This window comes from Lampetra fluviatilis, chromosome 49 (genome assembly GCF_964198595.1).
Source record: "Lampetra fluviatilis chromosome 49, kcLamFluv1.1, whole genome shotgun sequence".
Taxonomy (NCBI): Eukaryota; Metazoa; Chordata; class Hyperoartia; order Petromyzontiformes; family Petromyzontidae; genus Lampetra; species Lampetra fluviatilis.
In genome coordinates this window covers 5285122-5307974 of record NC_136323.1, presented here as the reverse complement: position 1 = coordinate 5307974, position 22853 = coordinate 5285122, and the positions used below count along the sequence as shown (strand labels likewise).

The 22853-nt window shown below is 54.6% G+C and overlaps 1 protein-coding gene across 2 annotated transcripts in view; it reads left to right on the top strand.

Annotated features, from left to right (window-relative positions):
* Positions 1 to 21473, top strand: part of ABL1 (ABL proto-oncogene 1, non-receptor tyrosine kinase) — a 115550-nt gene extending 94077 nt beyond the window's left edge. For both annotated transcript variants that reach the window (XM_078878009.1, XM_078878008.1), the window contains exons 5-12: positions 7045 to 7317; positions 9770 to 9854; positions 10889 to 11066; positions 11831 to 12015; positions 12759 to 12911; positions 13895 to 13984; positions 14894 to 15025; positions 16686 to 21473. In XM_078878009.1, coding sequence (XP_078734135.1) covers positions 7045 to 7317; positions 9770 to 9854; positions 10889 to 11066; positions 11831 to 12015; positions 12759 to 12911; positions 13895 to 13984; positions 14894 to 15025; positions 16686 to 18751 — 3162 coding nt within the window. In that variant the 3' untranslated portion in view covers positions 18752 to 21473. The remainder of the gene's footprint in view (positions 1 to 7044; positions 7318 to 9769; positions 9855 to 10888; positions 11067 to 11830; positions 12016 to 12758; positions 12912 to 13894; positions 13985 to 14893; positions 15026 to 16685) is intronic.
* Positions 21474 to 22853: the final 1380 nt, after the last annotated feature.

Genomic DNA, 22853 nt, shown 5'->3' with positions numbered 1-22853 from the left:
GGAGGGCAGCAGTTTATCCGCCCACTCATCTTGCCACTAATTTACTCGCTCGCTCACTCTTTCAGCCAATCACTCATCCACCAACGTTACTGACCATTACAAATGTTGAGCTTCTTCTTCTTTCGCACTGTACGTAGCTAACCAGACAAAAAAACTAACACAAAAAGCAGTTCCATAGAAATGAGTTACATCCAATCACTTGCGCTCAACACCATCACACCCATCCATTCATCCAGAAATCCACTCACCCACCCAGCTACTCATCCACCCACTTATTTACTTAGTCGTCCATCCGACCATTACAATAATTCTCCAACTCGCCCATGTATTGACTCGCTTACTCGCTTGCTCACTCGCTCGCTCACTCACTCGCTCAATTGCATAGACGCCACCATTCCACCCGTCCATCCATTCGTGCACACACCCACCCACTCACCCACCCAGCTACTCATCCACCCACTTATTTACTTAGTCGTCCATCCGACCATTACAATAATTCTCCAACTCGCCCATGTATTGACTCGCTTGCTCACTCGCTCGCTCGCTCACTCACTCGCTCACTCACTCGCTCAATTGCATACACGCCACCATTCCACCCGTCCATCCATTCGTGCACACACCCACCCACTCACCCACCGTTTCGGAGTAACGCGTGATGGACAGCGTGCATCGTTAACGCAACGCAATTCCACTGAGAAACTGTGTTGAGACTCCCGCCGGCATGCTAATGGAGGCTGCTTAAATTGGTGCATTTCACCATTGATTTTCCTGTTTGTTTTTGTTTATGCAGCACTTAATGGGCTGCTCCCTAAATTGCGTCGGTAATTACAAAGCGAAAGCGAGCAGCGGTGATGATGACGATGATGACGACGGTAACGCCCAAAGTTCCGAGTCTTCCCAGACTGCTTGGAACTTCTCTGTTTTTGTTCCAATGCTGTGTGGGCTAAGTCCTTACCCTCCATTCCCCATTCTTCTCTCCCTCCCTTCCCTCCATTGCCAGAGGGAAGCGATCATAATTTAATTGTTTTATATATATTATGTATGCTCGGATTAGCTTTTGTTACCCCAAGTGAAATATAAAAAAGGTATTTTTAGTCCATCACCATATTGCCTTTACAGATGAATATTATCAAGCGGCAGTTTTTTGGTTTAAGCAAGCAAACATCTGGACCTGTTTCAACCTTCTTGATCTCATCAGCACAGTCATTAAATGTTAAACAAATGCTGTCAGATTACCAGATGGTCATTGGCGAGAGCAGTGAAGTCTAAAATGTTTGGCTCTGTTCAACGCAAACGGAAATGCAGACAGTAATTCTTGAATCCAGATTGAAAGCTCATTTCTTCAGAACTGCTTTTTGTGTTTAGTTCGTTGTCCTTCCCCTGCATCTCCGATTCGCACGGTTGGCTACGTACGTACACAAAATAAGTTCAACATACATTCCAAACCGTTCATGTGCGTGTGTGTTCTTGTCATGCGTGTTCTTTGGAGAGCGGTGGTGTAGCGGTTAGCGCACTGTGCTACAATCCCGGCGACCCGAGTTCGATTCCCGCTGAAGACCAATAACTGACAATTATCTGAACAAGTCCTGGGCCTCTCCTAGTTCGACCCAGTCTCAAATGAGTACCTGGTGCGGTGTGGAGGAAACATCGGCACTGGGGAGACAAAGGCGGCCCGGCGTGGTGCTGCCCACCCACCCCCTTGTGTGCCGTTATGGCCTTCATAGGTGCTTGCTAACAACACTTGCCTCAACAGTATGTTTAGGCTATACGGGGGATCTTTGTCTTGTCATGAGGCATTGATGAATATCTGCAGCAGTGTCTCCCCCCCCCCATGTCAGTTAATTTTTAGCCGTCCAATCAGCATCAGTAAACACTGCTGCTTTGTGGGAAAGTGGCGTAAACCTACAGCGGTTAATGATTTTAGGGAATAGCCTAACCCACCCAGGCAGCCAAGAAGCGAGAGAAAACTCATCGGGAATTTAGTTTACACTGCATCCCAGCCCCCAGCGGAAAGGAATGCATACGCATGCAACAAGGGCATTAATGTTCGAGGTCACAATTACAATAATAATGTTGTTATGTTCACCAGAGCGAATTACGCTGAGAAAGGGGGGAAGAAGAACACACAGATTAGAGAACATACGAACGTTCGAGACATTTTAATTCATGATGGTTTTTTTTTGGGTCAGATCGCCGCATTAGCAGAATGTGTGTCGTACACCCTCCTCCACCCGACGTGGCCGATTGATAAAGTTGTCACGTGATGAACAAACGTGCCAGTTTATTACTGCTTCAGCAGCGGCAGCGGCACCGGTAATGTGGGAGAGCAATGCGCAGCATTTAACTTGGGCGCCGCTGTGGCTACGAGATGTTAACTACCTCGCCTGGTATACAGGAGGTCGTGGGACCAATCCCGACCCTGACGTATGCTGTATATTTGGAGTTTGCATGTCTCTCTCTCTGCCCGTGGTCGCGTGGATTTTTCTCCAGGTCCTCCGGTTTTTCCCTCCACATTTAGAAACGTGCGTTTAGAGTATTCGGCTGCTATATATTTCCAAATGATGTTAAGGCACTTCGTTGAGCTATCATTTGTGGCCAGGCCACTTCTGAAAAAGAGCTGTCGAGCTCAGTGGGCCTTGACTGGTAAAAAAAATAGTTTATCGTTTTAACTTTATTAATAGCCAGCGTTGGGTGCCGTTGTGAAACATTCCTTAAAGAACCCTGCGCTCATGATCTGCAATGTTGACATTTTTTGTCGTTGCTATGCTCACGCACCAAGGATCTCCCGTGTAAAAGAGCCCGGGCGACAGCTGGCTAAACGGGGCCCATCGTCCGTGTCAGAAAACTACAGAGCGAACAATCAATCGAGAATCAGGATATTGGTAGGGAAAGCCTAGGTGTTCAATTTTATGGACGTCATATTGACTGTTAAGGAGAGTAACTCTAAACATTCGTCAGTAACAACATGGCGTGTGTGGCCTTAAAAGAAAAACAAATGTGTAATTGGAGACGTTTTGGGCAACGGCCCTTCTTCATGGCACATACATAGGGAGGTGCAGTAGACAGATGGAGAGAGTTGGAGACTGCTCTTGTTTTCATCATGGGGGCCCTGATAGGCCTTAGTTTGTAGACAGAAGAAGTACATTCAGTAAGCTGAGAAATGTAAGTGTACGGCAACCGAAGCGACGATGGTCGAGACTAACAATGGATCGGCAGGCAAAGGAGAGATGAATTCCCGAGAGAACGTTGAGTTCAGCTGCATCGCAGGACCATGAGATATTGCTCCAGCACGCCGATGCTTTATTCCAGACGTAGATAGATCATTGCTGATGATGATAATATTCATGTTCATTTGTTGCATTTCATTACTTGATTTCCCTTTCTGTCTATTGCCGATCATCTTGACCTTGTTTGCCTCTCGTACAAGAGCTTCGATCCAACAACAAGTGACGTCGTGAACATCGCTCGTCCGTCCGGCATTTCATCCGTCCATCTCTCCGTCCCGCTGTCTGTACATCCTTTCCTCCATGTCCCTCCATCCATCAGTCTGTCCGCACGCCTGTGTGTCTGTCTTCACGTCCGTCTGTCCATCTGTCCATCCCCTCTGTCCAGCGATCCTTCCATCTGTGTCCACGCATCTGTCCGTCGTTCATCCCTCCGTGTGTCTGCCCCTGCATCCGTCCATTTGTTCATCTGTCCATTTGTTCATCTGTCCCTGCGTCTTTCTGTGAATGCATCCATCCGTCCGTCCGGCCGTTAAGAGCCTCCTGAGCTAGGCCGGACACATAAAGCGTTGCCAGCTACACGCTGCATGGCAAGCCTCAGCGAACACAGACTCAACGTCCCACCCTCAAAGCCCCTCCTACCGCGGCGCTATCGAGCACTGCATCAAGATGCTGGCTGCTGCATGCGAAGCCGATCCATTGATCCGCGGTGCCTGAGAGATAGAGATCGCGTACGTGGTTTGGTGGGTTTACGTGTGTGTGCGTGTGTATGCGCGTGTTTTTTTTTCTCAACTTCTCCTTCACACGCAAAGGTGCCTGTCACCTGACGCCGCCACCGCTGTCTCAGCGAATTCCGCGACCCGTCGCCTCCGCGCAGAGTTTTGGTGGCGACGACTCCGGCCTAGGGGTTTGCTGCCATGGCGGGGAATTTCAAAGTCGAGCGGTGCAAGAGAACAAGCGGAAAGAGCAGTGGCATGAGCTGCAGTGCGGTGGATTCGACAAAACAGTCAGTCTAGGAGAGCGAACCCCCAGCGTAGGTGGAGGAATCAGCGAGTGAAGTTCAAGTTTTTATTGTCCATCGCCCGCACCTCCGATTAGCACGGTTGTCTACGTACGGTGCGAAAGAAGCGCAACGTACATAGATACACACATGGGAACAGGAACCACGGTAGTAGCAATAGAAGGTGGATAAGGAGGCGACTGATCGACCGCTGGATCACCGGTCAACGTGACCGCTCTACGTCACGGCTTGTCGAGACGCCTCGGATCGTCTCACACGAGAGATTCCTGTTGCGCAAGCGCTGGGGGGGGGGGGGGAGCGATGATGTTAACTGCCTCGCCTGTCATTCAGGAGGCCGTGGGTTCGATCCCGAACTTGACACCTGTATATTTGGAGTTTGCGTATTATCCCCGTGGTCGCGTGGATTTTTTTTATGGCGCCCTCCGGTTTTTCCATCCACATTTAGAGTCAACATCACGCGTTTAGAGTATTTAACTGATATACATTTCCACGTGAGTAGGCACTTCGTTGAGCTATCGTTTGTGGCCAGGGCGCTTCTGAAAAAGAGCTACACGGCGCAGTGGAAACTGGTCAAATAAAAAATAGTTTATAGTTTGACTTCCCACCCCCCGACCTTCGCTAGCGGCACGAATAGAGAGCATAGCCCCCCCCCCCCCCGGGTGTTTTATCTTTAGATATAAATTAGACGCAGGCTTTGCAGCCACCCGTTCCCCCGCACATCCACATCCTCCCGACTCCCTCTCCACCCACCCAACCCGGCCACAACTCGCTGCCAGCAAAACTAGAGCGGATATCGGGTGATGGGATCAAGCCCTTGGGTAATTGCCCAAGACCCTGGCATTAATCATCGGCCGTTTCTCTCTTTCGCTCTCTGATGTCACCTCTCTTCAAATGCCCTCTTTTGCTGGAGTAATTGGGGCCTAAAAGGTAGATGGGGCGGGGGGGAATAGCGCGATTTGTATGATTTTTTTTTATAGTCGGGAATTAATATTACTTTTGTTTGTGTTTGCGACGATTGTGTTGCAATCGCCACCACGGTTAAAGAAGGTGCCCATTCTGCCAGCTTTTTGAACAACATGAAACAAATTTAATCAACTGACAAAGCATGGCGTTTTGCTGGCCGCCCGTCCTCCTCGTGTGCCGTGCCAGCGTCATTGATAGGTGCTGCTCGATAACAGCACTCGCCCCAATAGTCCATTAAGGCTATACAGGGGATCTTTGTCCTTTCTTTGTTTGCTATGGGACCAATGTGACCGCGAGGTCACTCGTGTTTACCGACGGAGGTTTATTTCTCGCCCAAAAATAACCGTCGGCCAGCAGCGTTTCCTAGAAGCAGCTTGGCCCGTGTGCCAGCGTGCGACACTTTTTTTTTTACACCTCCCCTCTACACCTCATGGCAAGAGGCATGAGTTGGGGGCGGTATCGTGGCGGTCGGGCATTTTGCCGCGTGTTGCCAAACCGCACGGCGGCCGCCCTGGTTAATACTGTATTGGAGCCCTGCGGTGGTGAGATGTTAACTACCTCGCCTGGTATACAGGAGGTCGTGGCTTCGATCCCAACCCTGATGCCTGTTCATTGGAGTTTGCATGTTCTCCCCGTGATCGCCTGGATTTTTCTCTGGTTCCTTCCGTTTTTCCCTCCACATTTAGAAACGTGCATTTAGAGTGTTTGGCTGCTATGAATTGTGCTAAGCCAACTTCATTGAGCTATCATTTGTGGTCAGGTCACTTCTGAAAATGAGTTATATAGCTCAGTGGGCCTTAGCTGGTGAAATAAAAATAACAGTAAATTAACCATAAATACGCGGCGTCTACTTTGCGGCGGATGCTAAAGATCCCGTGACGTTATCGGAAGAAAAAAAGCTGGGGGCCGTGCATACCGGCGTAATGTTCCATATTGCCAAACGTGAAAAACGATTCCACACAGGTCACTCAGTTGGGCTCGCGCGCGGCAATCCATCGCCTCCCGTTGTGAAACTACTGCAGGCGACGTGGAACTGCGGCGCCGCTGTGACGGCCTCGTGCTGTACGAACGGCGCGGACACCAAATGAACGATTTGACGACGACGGATTTGATGATTTTTACGAGCGGAACTCCCGATGCGTCGTCGGTTTTTTGCGTCGTGCGTTGTTGGTTCGCGACGTCCGACGTTCCATCCCACGTGCCGAGAGCTTCCAAGGTGCGCAGAGTTCTTCATCGCAAGGCCGGCGAGGGTCCACTGGCGGCCTCTGGTGGCCTTTAGTGCGGCCCCTCACGTGCCGCCCCCCCGGCAATACCCAACAAATGTTTCAAACGCCCCATCATCATCGTGCTGCTGCCAAACCCAATGGTTTCAAATGTGTGGTGGCCCTCACACTGATAAAGTCTCATCGGCAAAAGTTGAACAACACTGGTCTAAGGGAACCGATCGGTCGATTGATCAGTCAGTCGGTCGGCCCGTCCATGACTGTACGTACGTATGTTGAACTTTTTTTGCACCGTACCTAGCCAACCGTGCTAATTGGAGGTGCGGGGGAAGGAAAACAAACTAAGAACATAAAAGCATTTTGAAAGAAATGAGTTTTCCATTTAGATTTAAAAGTGCACAGCTCCAGCAGCTTCTTAATATCGGACGGAAGCGCGTTCCAGACGGCCGCGAAAGCGCATCCCAAAGCGCCGTGCGGTGCGGTGACTGCCGTCTTTGTGCGACGGCCAGCCAAAAAGCCGCCGCCGCGAGCTACGACCGGAGTTCGGTTTCTGCTCCCTGACGAGATCACCGCAACACCTTGCCGTGCGTAACCCGTCCGTCGCGCGGCGCAGGTGTACGTGACGTCGGAGAGCCGCTTTGGCACGCTCGCCGAACTGGTGCACCACCACTCGGCCGTGCCGGACGGCCTCGTCACCACGCTGCACTACCCGGCGCCGCGCCTCACCAAGCCCACGGTGTACGGCGTGTCACCCACGCACGACCGCTGGGAGATGGAGCGCACGGACATCACCATGCGCCACCGGCTGGGCGGCGGCCAGTACGGGGACGTCTACGAGGGCCACTGGAGGAGGTACAACCTCACGGTGGCCGTCAAGACGCTCAAGGTGGGCGCGTGTGTACGTTGTGTGTACGATGCGTGTACGTTGCGTGTACGTTGCGTGTACGTTGTGTGTACGTTGTGTGTGCGTTGTATGTTCGTACGTATGTTGAACTGTGAGCAGATGACAACGGATGTTGCAAAAAAAATTCTTTGCACCCAAAAACATCATGTATGTTGATTACCATGTGAACGACACAACTGGTAATGGATATCCGTTGTAATTTATATCTATACATTATCCCCCCCCCCCACCCCCCATACGCTTTGGTTTTTTCGGTAAAGTCACGTAGATAGAAAAAAGAATAGATCACGACGTTTCGATCGCCACACAAGCATAGAGGGGGAACCTGCTGAGGCAGGCTGTTGATAAAGGTTTAGAGATGGACGGGGCAGCTCATGCTAATGTAGGAGCGAGCAGGGGAGTGCGAGTGGGAGAGAGAAATTTGCTTGTAAATGTAAAGATTACCCCCCACCCCCCATCCCGGCCTTCGCACCTGATTTGCTCGCAAGTGACGACATCACATTTAGCCCTCGATTTAAGACCGAAACGGGAGAATTTCTCCACAACTCTGGCTGTCTGCCCGATGGTGCTAGTTGTAATCACCGGCAACACGTCAAGACTCGAATTGTAAAAGTTGTGGGTTTACTCTCCACCACGTAACGAATTGGCACGTTTTGTTTACGTGACAAACTTTTACTAATTGTCTGTGTCGGGTGGTGGCGAGTTTAACGACACATTTATATATTTATGCGATCTCACCCAAAAACCTTTTATGTATGTATGTTGAACTTATTTCGCACTGTACATGGCCAACCACGCTGAACGGACGTGCGGGGGAAGGACAACGAACTAAGCACAAAAAGCAGCCCTAAAGAAATGCGTTTTCAATCGAGATGGTTCAAAAGTGGCATAGCTCCAGTGGCTTGCTAATATCGGGAGGAAGAGCGTTTCCGATGGACGCAGAACCGCATCTGAAAGCGCTGCACGCGATTTCGGCCGCCGTCTTGTGTTCGACGGCGAGCCAAAATCCACTGCCGCTCCTGCTGCGATGATCAGCGGAGGTTCAAGTGTTGGTTGGTCAGCGGCCAATGGTTATTCACGAGGGATGTACGTTCCGAAGATGCCTGTGAGTAGCAAACTTCGTGGATTACCGTATTGGCCCACGAATGACCCTAAATAAAAACGATATTGAATACGTGAACACATTGTCCTGCAGAGGGAGCTGGTAGGAACGTTGGGTTGCTCGGTCAATGGCCAGGGTCAACAGCGGCGTGGTGTATTCCGCAAATTTGGCCGACTGTGCGGGCGGGCACAAGCCGGCGTGAGTAGGTTAAACGTTGAGTTTTATAAGGGCACCACGGGGTGACCAGCCCCTCCCCACCCAGTCCCACCCCTCCCACCCCCCACCCAGCCCCACCCTCCCCACCCAGCCCATCCCCACCCTCCCCACCCTCCCCACCCTCCCCACCCAGCCCCTCCCCACCCTCCCCTCCCCACCCAGCCCCACCCCTCCCATTTTTGGATGCACGACGGACGGACAGATGGACGGACACAATAATCTCCTGTGGGCTGGTGTAACCAGGAGGTTCTTACCAGTTTAAGCGTCCCATCACTTTATCATCACTTTATCTGTCATCACTTCATTCCATCACTTTCTCGCGTCGCATTCCCTCTCGTCGCTTTATCTCGTCACTCTCTCGATGCAGTCGCGTAGAGTTCCAGATGCGACTCGCGGATCGGCAGAATCGCGTACAGCGAGTGCGGTGACTAACGAAGGAATATACCGCACTGCGCGTAGCGATCGCCCGCCCCCCTGCCGCCATAAGTCTGGCAACAGCCTCAAGGACACAAGTCCTGAGAATCAGAATCTTCATTTATCCTGGAGAAATCCGATTTGCCACGATGCTCTCTCTTCACAAACGTCCGGTAGACGGCGATGAGGCTGTAACTGGGTAAATAAGTGTAAACAGTCAACGTATCAACTGGCCTATAGGGAAAACTGTTTCTTGTTCGAAAATTGGCGAGGTTTTTGCCCAATGCACCTGCATCATAGCGGAGAGGCGAAATCGGTGCCGGTATGCCAGTGCGCACGGACACCACAGTTCCTCTTCTAGTGCAATGTAACATCAATTTCATATATATACACCATGTGACATTCGAAAGCATTTAACATACATGATATACTTCGTGACAACATGGCTCGTATGTTCATTATATTCCGCATTGCTGATATTTTTAATGAATTAAAATGCTTGTTTTGTAAGCTGCATAATAACGCGTTCGGAGGGAGAGGGATCCGCGCGTGTGCTTATATGCCTCGAAGTCAACCGTCCCCTTGCACTGCTGCAGTCGAACCAAGCGGGGACCCCCTCCACCCCAGTGGCGGCTGGCCCTGCCCGGCACGGGGCGGCACCTCGTAATTGTTATGCCCCTGGCGTGGTGTGGCCTTCCACAGGAGGACATGATGGAGGTGGACGAATTCTTGACCGAGGCGGCCGTCATGAAGGAGATTAAACATCCGAACCTCGTGCAGCTCTTGGGTTAGTGCCGCACCTCGACATGCCGGGCAGGCGAACGCTATCCACTATCAGGTGCGTGCGGTGCGTGCGGTGCGGCAGTGGAGTGGCCGCCGCGTGTGTCCGGGCGCCGGGCTGCAAAGAGGTGGGGAAGTTAAACAACAACTATGAACTATTATTTATTTTGCCAGGTAAGGCCCTTTTTCAGAAGTGAACTGGCGATCACAAATGATAGCCCAACGAAGTGGCTTATCACGTGGAAAACGTATAGTGGCCAAAAACGTTGATTCTAAATATGGAGGGTAAAATCGGAGGGCCCGGAGAAAAATCCACGCAACCACGGGGAGAGAGACACACAAACTCAGGATCGAACCCACAACCTCCTGTATACCGGGCGAGGTAGTTAACATCCCGCCACCGTGGTGCCCAATGTGGACGGGAGGAGGCCTCCCCAGTTCATCCGTTGCACCCAGGGCCTTTGCCAACCGCTGCTGCGCCACTGCAGTGTGCGGATAGGGAAGGGAATTCCGAAGCGGAGCCATTTGAGCGTCGGGAACCACACGAGTGGGTGGGCGAGTGAGTGAGTGAATGAATGGGTGAGTGGTTGACTGAATGATAGAGTGAGCGAGTGGTTGACTGAGTGAGTGTGTTGTTGTGACATGCGGTGTGGTGGTGGTGGTGGTTTAACGCGGTGCAAGGTGAGGCGAAACGGTCAGTATGGTAGGGGTGGAGGAATCAATGGGTGAAGTTCGTGGGATCGTTGACCACGATAGTAGAGATAGAAGAGCTATGAGAAGGTGACTGCCTGTCGGTGAGCGAGTGGCCGCAGTGAATCAATGAGTGGGCATTCATTGCAACGGTGAGCGTGGTGGAGATTAACAACAACGGGCAAACAAAACCTACGCAAAGCGATCGGTTCCACCCTCGAATCGAATCGCAAAACCCCCAAAACGCGACCGAATCATCGAATCGCTGGGATTGGTGAGAGTGGTGTGGTTTGGGGGGGTTAGCGGCCAGACCGGAGGGACAGTCGGTGAGGCTGGCTCCATCTCCCGCAGGCGTGTGCACGCGCGAGCCGCCCTTCTACATCGTCACGGAGTTCATGCCGCGCGGCAACCTGCTGGACTACCTGCGTGAGTGCGACCGCGACGAGGTGACGGCCGTGGTGCTCCTGTACATGGCCACGCAGATCTCCTCCGCCATGGAGTACCTGGAGAGGCGCAACCTCATCCACCGGTGAGCATCACCGATAAAAAAATTATTATGATTTGTAAAAAATTTTTTTTAATAAATTCTCAATTGTTTCTATGTATGTTGACCTTCTTTCGCCACTGTACGTAGCCGACCGTGCTCATCTATTTCTCATTTATTTTTGGGGAAAAAATAAAAAAGTCCTTCCGGTTGACCTTAAAATCCTGGCTGAGCGGAGTACGGCTTGGAGAGGTTTTCACCGGGTGGCCGCTCTGTCACGCGCCGTGGTCCGTGTCATCCCTTGCATATTTTGTAATTATTTACTTTTAGAGACTTGCTCACAATTTCTCTATTTTACACTCCTATCGTTTTGTGTACATTGTGACTCGCTGACCCAGCCGCCCCTGCTAGGTCACCTGTGACGAAGAGCTTTGCAGCTCATCGGATCCCTCCCTCCCCTCCCCGCCCGCCCCCCTCCCTCTCCTCTCTCCCTCCCTCCCTCCCTCTCCTCTCTCCCTCCATTCCTCCCTCTCCTATCCTCCCTTCATCCCTTCCTCCCCCCTCTCCCTCCCTCCCTCCCTTTCCTCTCCTCCCTCCCTCCCTCTCCTCTCTCCCTCCATTCCTCCCTCTCCTATCCTCCCTTCATCCCTTCCTCCCCCCCTCTCCCTCCCTTCCTCTCCTCCCTTCCTTCCTTCCTTCCTCCCTCTCCTCCCTCCCTCCCTCCCTTCCCTACCCGCTCCTCTGGTCCAAATCAAGATTCCGTCCAATTCTGTCCCCCCCCCCCCGCCCCCCCTCCGTGTGGCTCCAAGGGACCTGGCGGCGCGCAACTGTCTGGTCGGGGAGAACCACCTGGTGAAGGTGGCCGACTTCGGGCTGAGCCGGCTCATGACGAGTGACATCTACACGGCTCGCGCCGGCGCAAAGTTCCCCATCAAGTGGACGGCGCCTGAGAGCCTGGCCTACAACAAGTTCTCCATCAAGTCCGACGTGTGGGGTGAGTCCGTGCGTCACGCTGCGTCTCTCTCGAAATGTCCGAACCTGTGCTGGGCCTCCCACTGCCCCCTCCCCACCCCACCCCAGGGTGTGTAGGAGGTAGCAGGTTTGACGCCGACCCTGACGCCTGCTGCTGTATATTTGGAGTTTGCGTGTCTCTCCCTCTCATCATCGTCACGGTGGCTAGGAGATGTTAACTACCTCGCCTGGTATACAGGAGGTCGTGGGTTCGATCCCGACCCTGATGCCTGCTGCTCTATATTTGGAGTTTGCGTGTGTCTCTCCCCGTGGTGGCGTGGATTTTTCTCCGGGTCCTCTGGGTTTTCCCTCCACATTTAGAAACGTGCGTTTAAATTTCTACATGATGAGCCACTTAATTGAGCTATCATTTGTGTCCAGGTCGCTTCTGAAAAAGAACTATTTCGCTCAGTGGGCCTTACCTTAGTTTTAAATGACAACCTGGCATCAGTGCGTTCTATTAGGAAGCCACTGAAGCTATGTATTTTTAATTCTCGATTGAAAACTTATCTCTTTACAACTTCTTTTTGTGTTTGGTTTGTTGTCCTTCCCCCACACCTCCGATTAGCACGGTTGGCTACGTGCGGTGTGAAATAAGTTCGGCGTACGTGTGCCGTGCTGGCCTTCATAGGTGCTCGCTAATAGCATTTGCCCCAACAGTCTGTTAAGGCTATGGGGGGGGGGATCTTTGTCTTTTCGTGCGTACGTGTGCGTGCGTGTGCGCAGCGTTCGGCGTGCTCCTGTGGGAGATTGCGACGTACGGGATGTCGCCGTACCCGGGCATCGACCTCACTCAGGTGTACGACCTCCTGGAGAAGGGCTACCGCATGGAGCAGCCCGAGGGCTGCCCCCCAAAGGTCTACCAGCTCATGCGCTCATGTGAGTTGCCGAAGCTTCGATGAGTCTCGAGGCTCCCGCGAGAGAGGGTCCTGCCTGCGAGGGTGGTTGACCGCTGCTGCTTTTATTTTTTTGTCCGACGTGTAAACTTTCGTGAATCAGCAAGTCGTGCGTGCGCGGCGAGGTCAAGTGGTGCGGTACTCCCATCCCTTCCGAGACATCTGACCCGCCGGGAACAAGTAGGCCTCTAGGCTGACTCGACATTAGACACGTGCCGGGTGCTACGTGAACACAGCAGCACTTGGGACACAGGGGGCGGCTGGACGTTAGACTAGTCCACGCCAAGGCCTTGCGCACCACGCCTGCCCTTTGAGAACTCGCAGGGCGGTGGCGGCCACTCACGCGCCTACAATCCATCGCTGCGGAGGCGGCGAGGGTTGGCGGATCGCACAAATGTTGCGTGGGTGGCGAGGCGCCACACCACGCCACCATAGCTCGCCAGGAGACGGCAGTACACCAAGATGACTCATCGACCATCTGTTTCCAATCCGTACACGGAGGGATAGTGTTGCCCCCTCGCTATTCTCCGGGTGCTTCCCATTCACCCCACACGCAGAGACAACTCAATGATTTGCTGAAAACAACTTGATATGTACAATATCGGCAGAGCTTGGGCAAGAGTTGGTGCCAACTTTACCACCTAGCTTCCTTTTCCGCCTGTCTGCCGTTTCGCCCTTTCACCTCGGTCGTTGTTTTTTTGTTGTATTTTTGTATTTTTGTAAATCGCTGACCCCGTGGCCCGTCCTGGACATCGGTTAAAAAAAAGAGGCTTCATAGCTCATCGGATTCCTTTCCCGGTCTAAATAAAGATTCTGATTCTAATCGTCTGCCTCTCTACGAGGGCGAACAATCACGGTGCGGAGGCGCGTAGCAAGTTGAATGTATTATTATTTAAATTAAAGGATAACTCGCCCGACAGCGCTTGTGCGGTAGGCGATTGTGTTTATTGGCTCGCTGTGTTCCAGGCTGGCAGTGGAACCCGCAGGATCGCCTCTCCTTCAGCGAGACCCACCAGGCCTTCGAGACCATGTTCTACGACTCGAGCATTTCAGACGGTTCGTTTGGCACCACCAAACATCACAGCCTGCACCACCGATGCATTAAAAACAAAGACGAAGATCCTCCCCCCCCACCCCGTATAGCCGTTACAGAATATTGGGGCAAGTGCTGTTCGCGAGCACCTATTAACAAGGCCGGCACGGCACACGAGGGGGAACGGGGCAGCCTACACCATGCCCGGCCACATTTATCTCCCCCAGCGCTGATGTTTATTACACTCAGCAACAGCAGTTATATTTATACGGCTGAGTCGACCTAGGGGAGGCCCAGCATCGGTTCAAATATCCGCCACTTAATTATTGGTGGTGAGCGGGAATCGAACTTTGGTCGCCGGGTTCACGGCACGGCGAACTGACCACGTCACTGCGCGAGATTCGACCCGCGTTCGATTCCCAGCATCACGACCGACATCATTGACGATTATCTGAACCGGTGCTGGGGCCTCCCCCTAGGTTGACTCAGCCTCACACGAGGACCGCGTGCGGCGTGTAAACGACATCGGCACCCGAGGGAGACCAACACGGCCCCGGGCACGACTCTGACCACCCTCCCCTTTGTGCGCCATTCCGGCCTTCAACGGCGCTCGCTAACAGCACTTGCCACGACAGTCTGTTGAAGCCTAGGCGGGGGTGGGATCTTTGCCTGTGATGCGTGTCTGTTGTGCGTGCGTGGGGAGTGGGCGGGGTGGCCTTTTTCTGTTCTGCCTTCACGCGGGGAAAAGTTACTTAAACGTGACCTCGGTGAACGCGTCGGTCGAAGAAGGAGCTTTTCTTAATCGCACAAAACCACGCATAGTTTTGGAACGGTAAAAAAAAATTGTGAATGCTAAGACACCAGCTTTTTTGTTTATCTCCCCAACCGCACCGGGGCACCTGCCTCGCCGCCGACGCCGTCTCACTTGACAGAAGTTGAAAAGGAGCTCGGCAAGAAGAAGCCGAGCGACTTGCAGGCACCCGTGCTGCCCACCAAGTCGCGGCGGACGCCCGAGCAGAAGGGAGACAAGTGCTCTCTGGAGGCCAGGGTCGACTCCGAGCTCCGTAAGTGAGGGCAACTACATAGGTGTGGGATGGCCGGGGGGGTTTAGAGAGCATCCCTCTCTAGATTTGAAGCTTTCGTGACTGCAAGGATTCATACTCTTAGCTTTTTCGGTGCAAGTCACGTAGGTAAAAAAAAAAACGAAATTAAAATTAATAAGAATAAAAAGAATTTGTATTTTATCTATTAATAAACATAATTCTTATTTTTATAAATTTTAATTTCATTTTGAAATGAAATTAAAATTAATAAAGATAAAAAATAATTTTTATTTTATTTATTAATAAAAATAAAAAAAAATTGTATGAATTAATTTCATTTTTTTTACCTACGTGACTTTACCGAAAAAACTAAGAGTAAGCATCCCTCTCCCCACCTCAGCCCCCCCTCTCTCTCGAGAGAGAGTTTGACCTACTCACACATTGGAGTACCCACACTATACCCCACCACGCGCAGCCTGCCAATCGTGCCCATTTATGCTCGTTTGAGATGTGATCGGTGTGGGGTTGTACGCACGAATGTACGCTGAACTTCTTTCGCACCGAACGTAGCCAACCGTGCTAATCGGAGGTGCGGGGAAAGGACAAGAAAACGTTGGGTCTCTGTGTGAGTCTATGGGTCTCTGTGTGAGTCTATGGGTCTCTTTGTATTATGTTGAACTTCTTTCGCACCGTACGTAGCCAACCATGCTAATCGGAGGTGAGGGGGAAGGACAACAAACTGGGCAGACAGAGGTGGTGGTGGTGGGGGGCGGGGTGGTTAATAAACTTGACCCCCCCTCCCTATCATTTAATTGCCAAGCTGCGTGCGACATTAGATGGATGTTTGACCGCACTATGCGCAGAATCAGAATCTTTATTTACCCTGGAGAAATCCGATGAGCTACGAAAGTTACGACCTTCACGCAAACTCTGGTCATGCTCGCAGCGCTTTCAGATGCGCTTCTGCGGCCGTCTGGAACGCTCTTCTTTGTGATATTAGGAAGCCACTGGAGCTGTGCACTTTTAAATTTCGATTGAAAAGTAATTTCATTGTAGCTTCTTTTTTGTGTTTAGTTTGTTGTCCTTCCCCCGCACCTCCAATTATTGCAGTTGGATATGTATGGTGCGAAAGAAGTCCAACATACGTGTATATGGCTAACAAACACCGATCAGCTCGCTTTGCTGATCGGTGCTGGAGGGTGTAGGCGGGACACACAGGACCAATTCAGATCTGCCTCGCCAGTCATATTATTAGCCCGGGATGGGAATCAATCTCATGCCGCCAGGATTGACAATGAGCCGTTAATTCATTTGGGCGGCAAGGATGTGCCTGACAGCGCCTGGGTTCGATTCCCGACCCGGTTCGCCTTCCTGTATGGAGTTGTATGTTCTTCTCCCTGTTCTGCATTAGTTTCCTTTGGGTTCTCCGGTTTCCTCCCAAAAGCAAAAAAAATCCGTAAAACCTAACTAGTATTGGGCCAAACATCCCAATGCTGAAAAATGCCCTGCAATGTTACTCAGTGCGGATCACATGCAAAGCAAGATCGCCCCCTACTGCTAAATCGTGGCTGAACCCTCTTGAAAAAACCAGTCGAGTCTCAACGAGGCCTTCTTCAGCTAATCAATCGTCAAAATAAAAAAAATACGTAACTTTTTAAACTCCCCTCCCGACCGCTCGCAGGGAAGGCGGACCACTCATCGCCCAAGGGAGATGCTGGCAAGCCCACCGCCCACAACAACAACAAGGGCAGCAGCAGCAGCAGCTCGGTGATGAACGGGCAGGGCAGCCCCGAGGGCAAGCGCCTGCAGCCCCAGCGCAAGAGCAGCTGGATCTTCGGCTCGTTCATCCGCCGCCTCCGCTGCACCCCGACGCCGGCGCCGCCCAAGCGCAGCAGCTCCTTCCGGGGCCCGTGGGATGGTTCGACGGGGGTTGGCGGCGGTGGCGGCACGGATGCGGGCGAGGGCTTCGTGCACGTGAGTGTGGTGCCGCCGCCGCCGCAGCCGCAGCAGCCGCAGCCGTCGTCGTTCGGCGGAATCGGCGGTGCCGGCTGCGGCAAGGGCAGGGCGCGGTGCAACTCTGGCAACGGCGTGAGCAACGGGCACGCGGGCGGCGGCGGCGGCGGCGGAGGAGGAGCCGGCGGGAGCAGGCTGGCCGTCCTCGCCGGACTGTTCACGCCGCGGCTCATGAAGAAGCCGATGGGCGTCGCGGCGAGCGACCTGGCGCTGAAGCGGGAGGAGCGCGTGATGACGCGTGAAGACGCCCTGCTGCTGCTGCAGCAGCAGCAGCAGCAGGGCGTCATCACGCGCTCGTACTCCGCGTCCTCGGCGCAGTCGGGCGCCGAGTTCCCCGTCGGAAGGACCGTGAGCCTCATGCGCGACAACCGCTGCCCCTTCAAACCCCGTGGCCGCCCGGGAGCCGGCGACCCGGCCGCCTCCTCCATCGCGGAGGTGCCGGAGATCTCGGTGTTCTCCAGGCGGCTGCTGCTGCTGCGGGACGACAAGCGGAGCCTGTCGAACACGGCCACCGCCGCCACCGGTGCGCCCGTCGTGCTGCGCAGCTTCCTCTCCGCTCCGTCATCGTCGTGCGACGAGGAGCACGACTCGGACGACTCGGACGACGAGTTTGAGCGGACGATGCTGTCCGAGAGGCTGAGGCCGGCGGTGTCGAGGCCCGGGCGGGCCGGTCAGAACGGCGGCGCGGGCGGCCGCGCGCCGGCGGAGCGGAGCGTCGACTCGTCGTCGGACTCGCCCGTGTTCCAGCAGCGCCAGTGCTGGCCGCTGGTCCGCCAGGTGGACTGCGTGCCGGCGGGGAGCGTGCGGATCTTCCCGGCCGACGCGCAGACGCCGAAGCCGCGCAGCATCCCCGTGATGGGCGTGCGAGCCTCGGAAGGGGCGGTGGACAAGCGGAAGGGCGGCGGCGGCGGCGGCGTCGCGCTACTGCCGCCTACCAAGCCGGGGAAAGCGACGACGCCACCGGCATCGGCGTCGCCGGCCGGCGTGAAACTCGCCTTCAAACTCGCCCAGACGTCCTCCGCTCCCGGCAAGCGGCCGAGTCCCGGCTGCGGGGATGCGGCGTCTCGCGAGGGCGGAGAGGCGGCCGGGTGCTCCCCGTCTCCGTCTCGGCACAGCTGCGGCGGCGACTCTTCCAGCGACGGCGGCGGCGGCCAGGACGGGCCCGCGGCGGGATCTGGCGACGCGCCGGAATCTCCCGACGCGGCGGAGGCCGCGCCGACGCCGCGCCGCTTCTCCTCCTCCCCCTCCACCTCGGCGTTCGCCGGCTGCTCCCCGCACGGCGCCGAGCCGGCGCCGCGGACACCCCTGCGGCGGGCCCGGCACGCGGCCGGCTGCGGCGGCGGCGACGACGACTCGAGGGAGGGCGGCGGGACCGGCGGGACCGGCGGCGGCGGCGGCGCCGCGGGCGACGAGGTCTCCAAGGACGTGGTGCTCGAGCGCCTGCGCTCGCTGCGCGAGGCTCTCGGCGCCGGCCGTCAGGAGCAGCCGCCGGCCGCCGCCGGGAGCGGCGCGGGCGCGCTGCTCGAGTGCGTCGCGCACCTCCTGCAGTGCTGCGGCCGCTACGCCGACCACATCCCGCAGTCGCGCGAGCGCTTCGCCTTCCGCGAAGCCGTCGCCAGGCTGGACGCGGGCCTCCGAGAACTCCAGGGGGCGCCCGCCGGCAACTCGGGGTGCCCGGCGCCGTTGGGCCTCTTGGCGTGCGTGCGCGACATCAGCAGCATAGTGCAGCGTTAGCGAATGCAGCTGCTGGGGAGGGGGGTCGTGCGCGGCGACCGCCGAGCGAACGGAGCCGTCGTCATTCGACGCGGCGACGTGTCGACGCGGAGGGGTGCGGCTGTCGGTGCGGCTGTAGGTGGTGGAGCCGTAGCGGTGCGGCGGTGTCGGGCCGTCATCGGTGGCTAGAGCGACGTTCTAAACTGTTCACCGACCCGTGCCAACGATGCGGCGTGCGGTAAAACGAACTGGCCATTGGGTGGAGGGGAGGCCGTCGTGCATGCTGTGGCAGGCCTGTAAATTGTGTCGACAGCCAACATACGAACCTCGCTGGAACTAATCCAGAATATTGGCGCCGGATGATCCGGAAACGCTGTGGAACCAACTTGGAACACTTTTTTGCGCACACGAACGTCCACAGCGCGACCATCTCTCTCCACGCCTACATCTCCCGTTTACATCACCGTTACCATAATGAATACCATTATTTCCCCCCGCCCTCCCCTTCCCCCACCGAAGCTGCTCTCCTGTTCCGTCGGAACGGACCGGAGGTTGCGGTTTTGCGCGCTCGTTCGCCGACAGCCGATGCTGCGCCAGGGACGCCACGATCGTCGGACGGGAAGACAGAAAAACCGCGGCGTGAACCTTTTTTGCCGGTGCTGCTCAAAGTTTGCGAACGCCGGGGGGGGTCCCACGGTGGGGAACCGGGTGGTGTTTTTTTTTTTTGCTGCGGGATCACAGTAGACACCATCGCGCTAACTTGCATCCCGCCTCGTCGGATCTCGGAAAGCAAAGCGGGTGGGGCGAGCCTGCTCCCCGCTTTGATGGTGTGACAACGAGCGCGAGCCAGGCGGCGTGGGGCTGCTAGATGGTCAGGAGATGGTAGTACAGCAAGGGGCTCAGTTTGTATATATATAGAGTCGGGTAGTTGAGTCTATCGGAGGATGGAATCCATCTGTGCAGAGCTTAGAGTGACCGCCCCAAAAGAATGTCCAAGCAGAGAATCCGGTTTGGGAGCGGAAGAGCAATTGAGATGGAGCGTTACGGCCTTTACATCGCAAAAGAGAATCCGGATTGGTCGAGGTTCGTGACATGTCGTCTCTCCGGAGCCACACAATTCGGTGCCACTTTAGCAGGGTTTTGGCCGATGGACGGAGTTGAAATGAGATGAGTTGTGAGGGTGGGATGATTTGTTAGGGGAGGATGAGGTGTGAGGAGGGGTGGGGTGAGGTGCGAGCGTGAGATGAGGCATGATTCTGGTTGCTGCAGAAGCAGAAATTGTCCGCCACAGACTTTCCCATCCCGATTCGTTTTGGCAGGAGGCTGTAAAGCTGGGTCCCCACCTCATAAAGAATACATATTCATGGATAATATCTATCTATTGATTTGCAATTGCAGTAACTACATTGTCAAGCCATCAAACACGTCAGGAACGAACAAAAAAACGGCCAGCTGTAATGATAAAAAAAATTGCAAAACGAACCATCCGATATCTTTGGATCTTATTCCGAACGATATTTCGTAGCAACGCCGTGTCACACCGAACATAGTCCTAGGCGAAACCATCTTGACTCCGGACTCCTCGCTCCCCGGATCCGCTGCTCCACCACTGGTGGACGTCGTTCTAGCCACTGCTCCCCTCCCCCCCCATCCTCTGGAACTCTCAGCTCAAGTCAACTCAGCCCGGTCCCCTCTCTCCCTCTCTCACTGCCTTCAAGGCTGTCCCGAAAATGTTCCTTGTCAATGCCACACTTTCAGAGATCCCCTACATTGCTTCATTTCTCTCCTTCGCTTGAGTGCGTGAGTGGGTGAGTTTGGTGGGTGAGAGAGTGGATGGGTGGGTGGGTCAGTAAGAGTGTGGGTGAATCAATGGGTGAGTTGCTTCTTCTATTGAGTGGGTGGGTGAAAGAGTGGATGGGTGGACGAGTGCGTGAATGAGAGTGTCGGTGAGTGGGTGGGTGGATGGATGAGTCTGTGGGTGAGCATTTGAGTGGGTGGGTGAGCGTGTGGGTGGGTGAGCGTGTGGGTTGGTGAGTGAGCTCGCTCCCTTCTGCTCTCCCTCCCTTGCTCGGTGACTCTTCCGCTAATCCTGTGCTCCTGAGACGTTCATTATGTCATGAGCCTTATCGTGTCAAGTGTAAATTGTCGTCGTCATCGTCGACGTGTGCGCATGTCATAGGCGACGCTGCCTCCCTCGTGCCGCAACACACCCGCTCGCGCGTTGTACGTACCGCGCGGCCCGTTTTGAAATGCGCGCGCGTAGTTTTGTTGTTGTTGTTGTTTACAGCGCGCTCGTTGCGCTTGTTTCACGACGGACGAATGCATGCACAAATCGATGGCTTGAACAGCGACATGCACACGTTGATTTTTGTGGAGCATTCCATGTGTGCGCGCGCGTGTGTATGTCCAGAGCCTTCCGACACGATTATCTGGACCGGTCTTGGGCCTCCCCTCGGTCGACTCAGCCTCAAATGAGTACCTGGTGCGGTGTGTAAAGCATCGCCACTGGGGAGACAAAGGCGGCCGTGCGTGGTGCTGGCCACCCACCCCCTCGTGTGCCGTGCCGGCCTTCGTATGTGCTCGCTAACAGCACTTGCGCCAACAGTCTGTTAAAGGCTATGCGGGGGATCTTTGTCTTTGTGTGTGTGTCCAGGGCCTCCCAGAGGTTCCTGGAGGCCCTGCAGCAGAATGCCACGTGGGTGGGGGGGGGGTCTACAGGCCCGTTGTGTAGGGGAGGGGAGGGGAGGGGGGAGCTCTTTTGTGTGAGGCTGGAAGCAAATTCCCCCCCCCCAGCTATCCCCCCGCCCTCGCCCGGCTCTGTGTGGCCCTGTGTGTGTTGTAAACAAACAAAAAACTTGCAAAGACATTGGCGGCCGCGTGCAGAATTGCATTGACGGACCCCCCCCCCAAAAAAAAAACGGTAATGCGCCCGCAACCCGGATGTGTACCGTATTGACGTCCGGTAAACTTGAAACGAGTGCGTGCCTGCGTGCGCACGTGCGTAAAACTGCTGGGGGGGTGTGGACCCAAGCCCTGGCTCTCACCATGGGTTTTACCATGGGGGCAGACGAGTGGACCCGAGCGATGCGGAGGGTGCCCCGGCTGAGACATCCCCGGCTCGCGCCGAGCAGAAGATTCGATCGGCGTTCGTGAGAGAGACCGGCGGAAGAGCCCCCGACGATCGGCTCTGCTCATCTCCCCGGGGTTTTGCCGTCGCAGCTTGTGCCAGCCCCCGGCTGGCAGTGCCACCCACCCCCGTGTCGGAGAGAACGGTCCCCAGAAGATGTCGTGACGGAACTACTTCCTAAGCCGCCCTTCTTTTATACATCTATATATCATACCTCGTTATCTACACCCGGGGAGCCGCAACCTTTCACGTGCGCGGTGAATAGTGTTTGGGCGAATGTCATCGGAGCAAGGTGGCTTAGCCCTGTGTTTGTGGGTGGCAGGCGGTTTCGCAGTGGAGGAAGGTTCGCAGGTCCAGTTTGACGAGGCAACAAACTCCAGCTTGGGTTTGCCGGCCCCAGGTGGCTTGCGCGAGCGGATTAATTGAAAGATCTGGAATGGGAGATGAGTGGGTGGACTCGATGGTCAGGTCGCCGAAACGCTGAAATCCGGGGTTTGGATCTGGGTTTCAGCAGCTGTCGGAGATTGTACTGGAGCCTTAAGTGGAAAGGATTGATGGTTTTGGCTTGGATAGAAATGCCTGCACACGCAAACATTTAATTGATTTCGAAAATTTTCTGTGGCAAAAAAAAATCAAGCTCTGAGATTTAAAACAAGAACATTTTTGCGTGATTCACTTGCCAAATTCACTCTGAGCAGGGCATGTATACAGTCTGCCACTCGTGTGGGCAATAAGTTCGATTGGAAGTGACTTCGGAAGTAGGTCTGTGATATCATATTCGGGGAGGGGGGATGGGTATTCCCCGACACAGGGTGATGCACCGCTAGCTCCAGAGTTCTCAACGGAAGTGTCTTCATCGCCTTGACATGACGCCGATTGGACAATTGCAATGTAATTGTAATGACTAAACTGGAATGTGAACAACGGTGGCTTCGCGATCGGCGCTTTCTCTACCGGAGGGGCGCACGCAGCTTCCCCCAGGAGGACTTGCCTGGT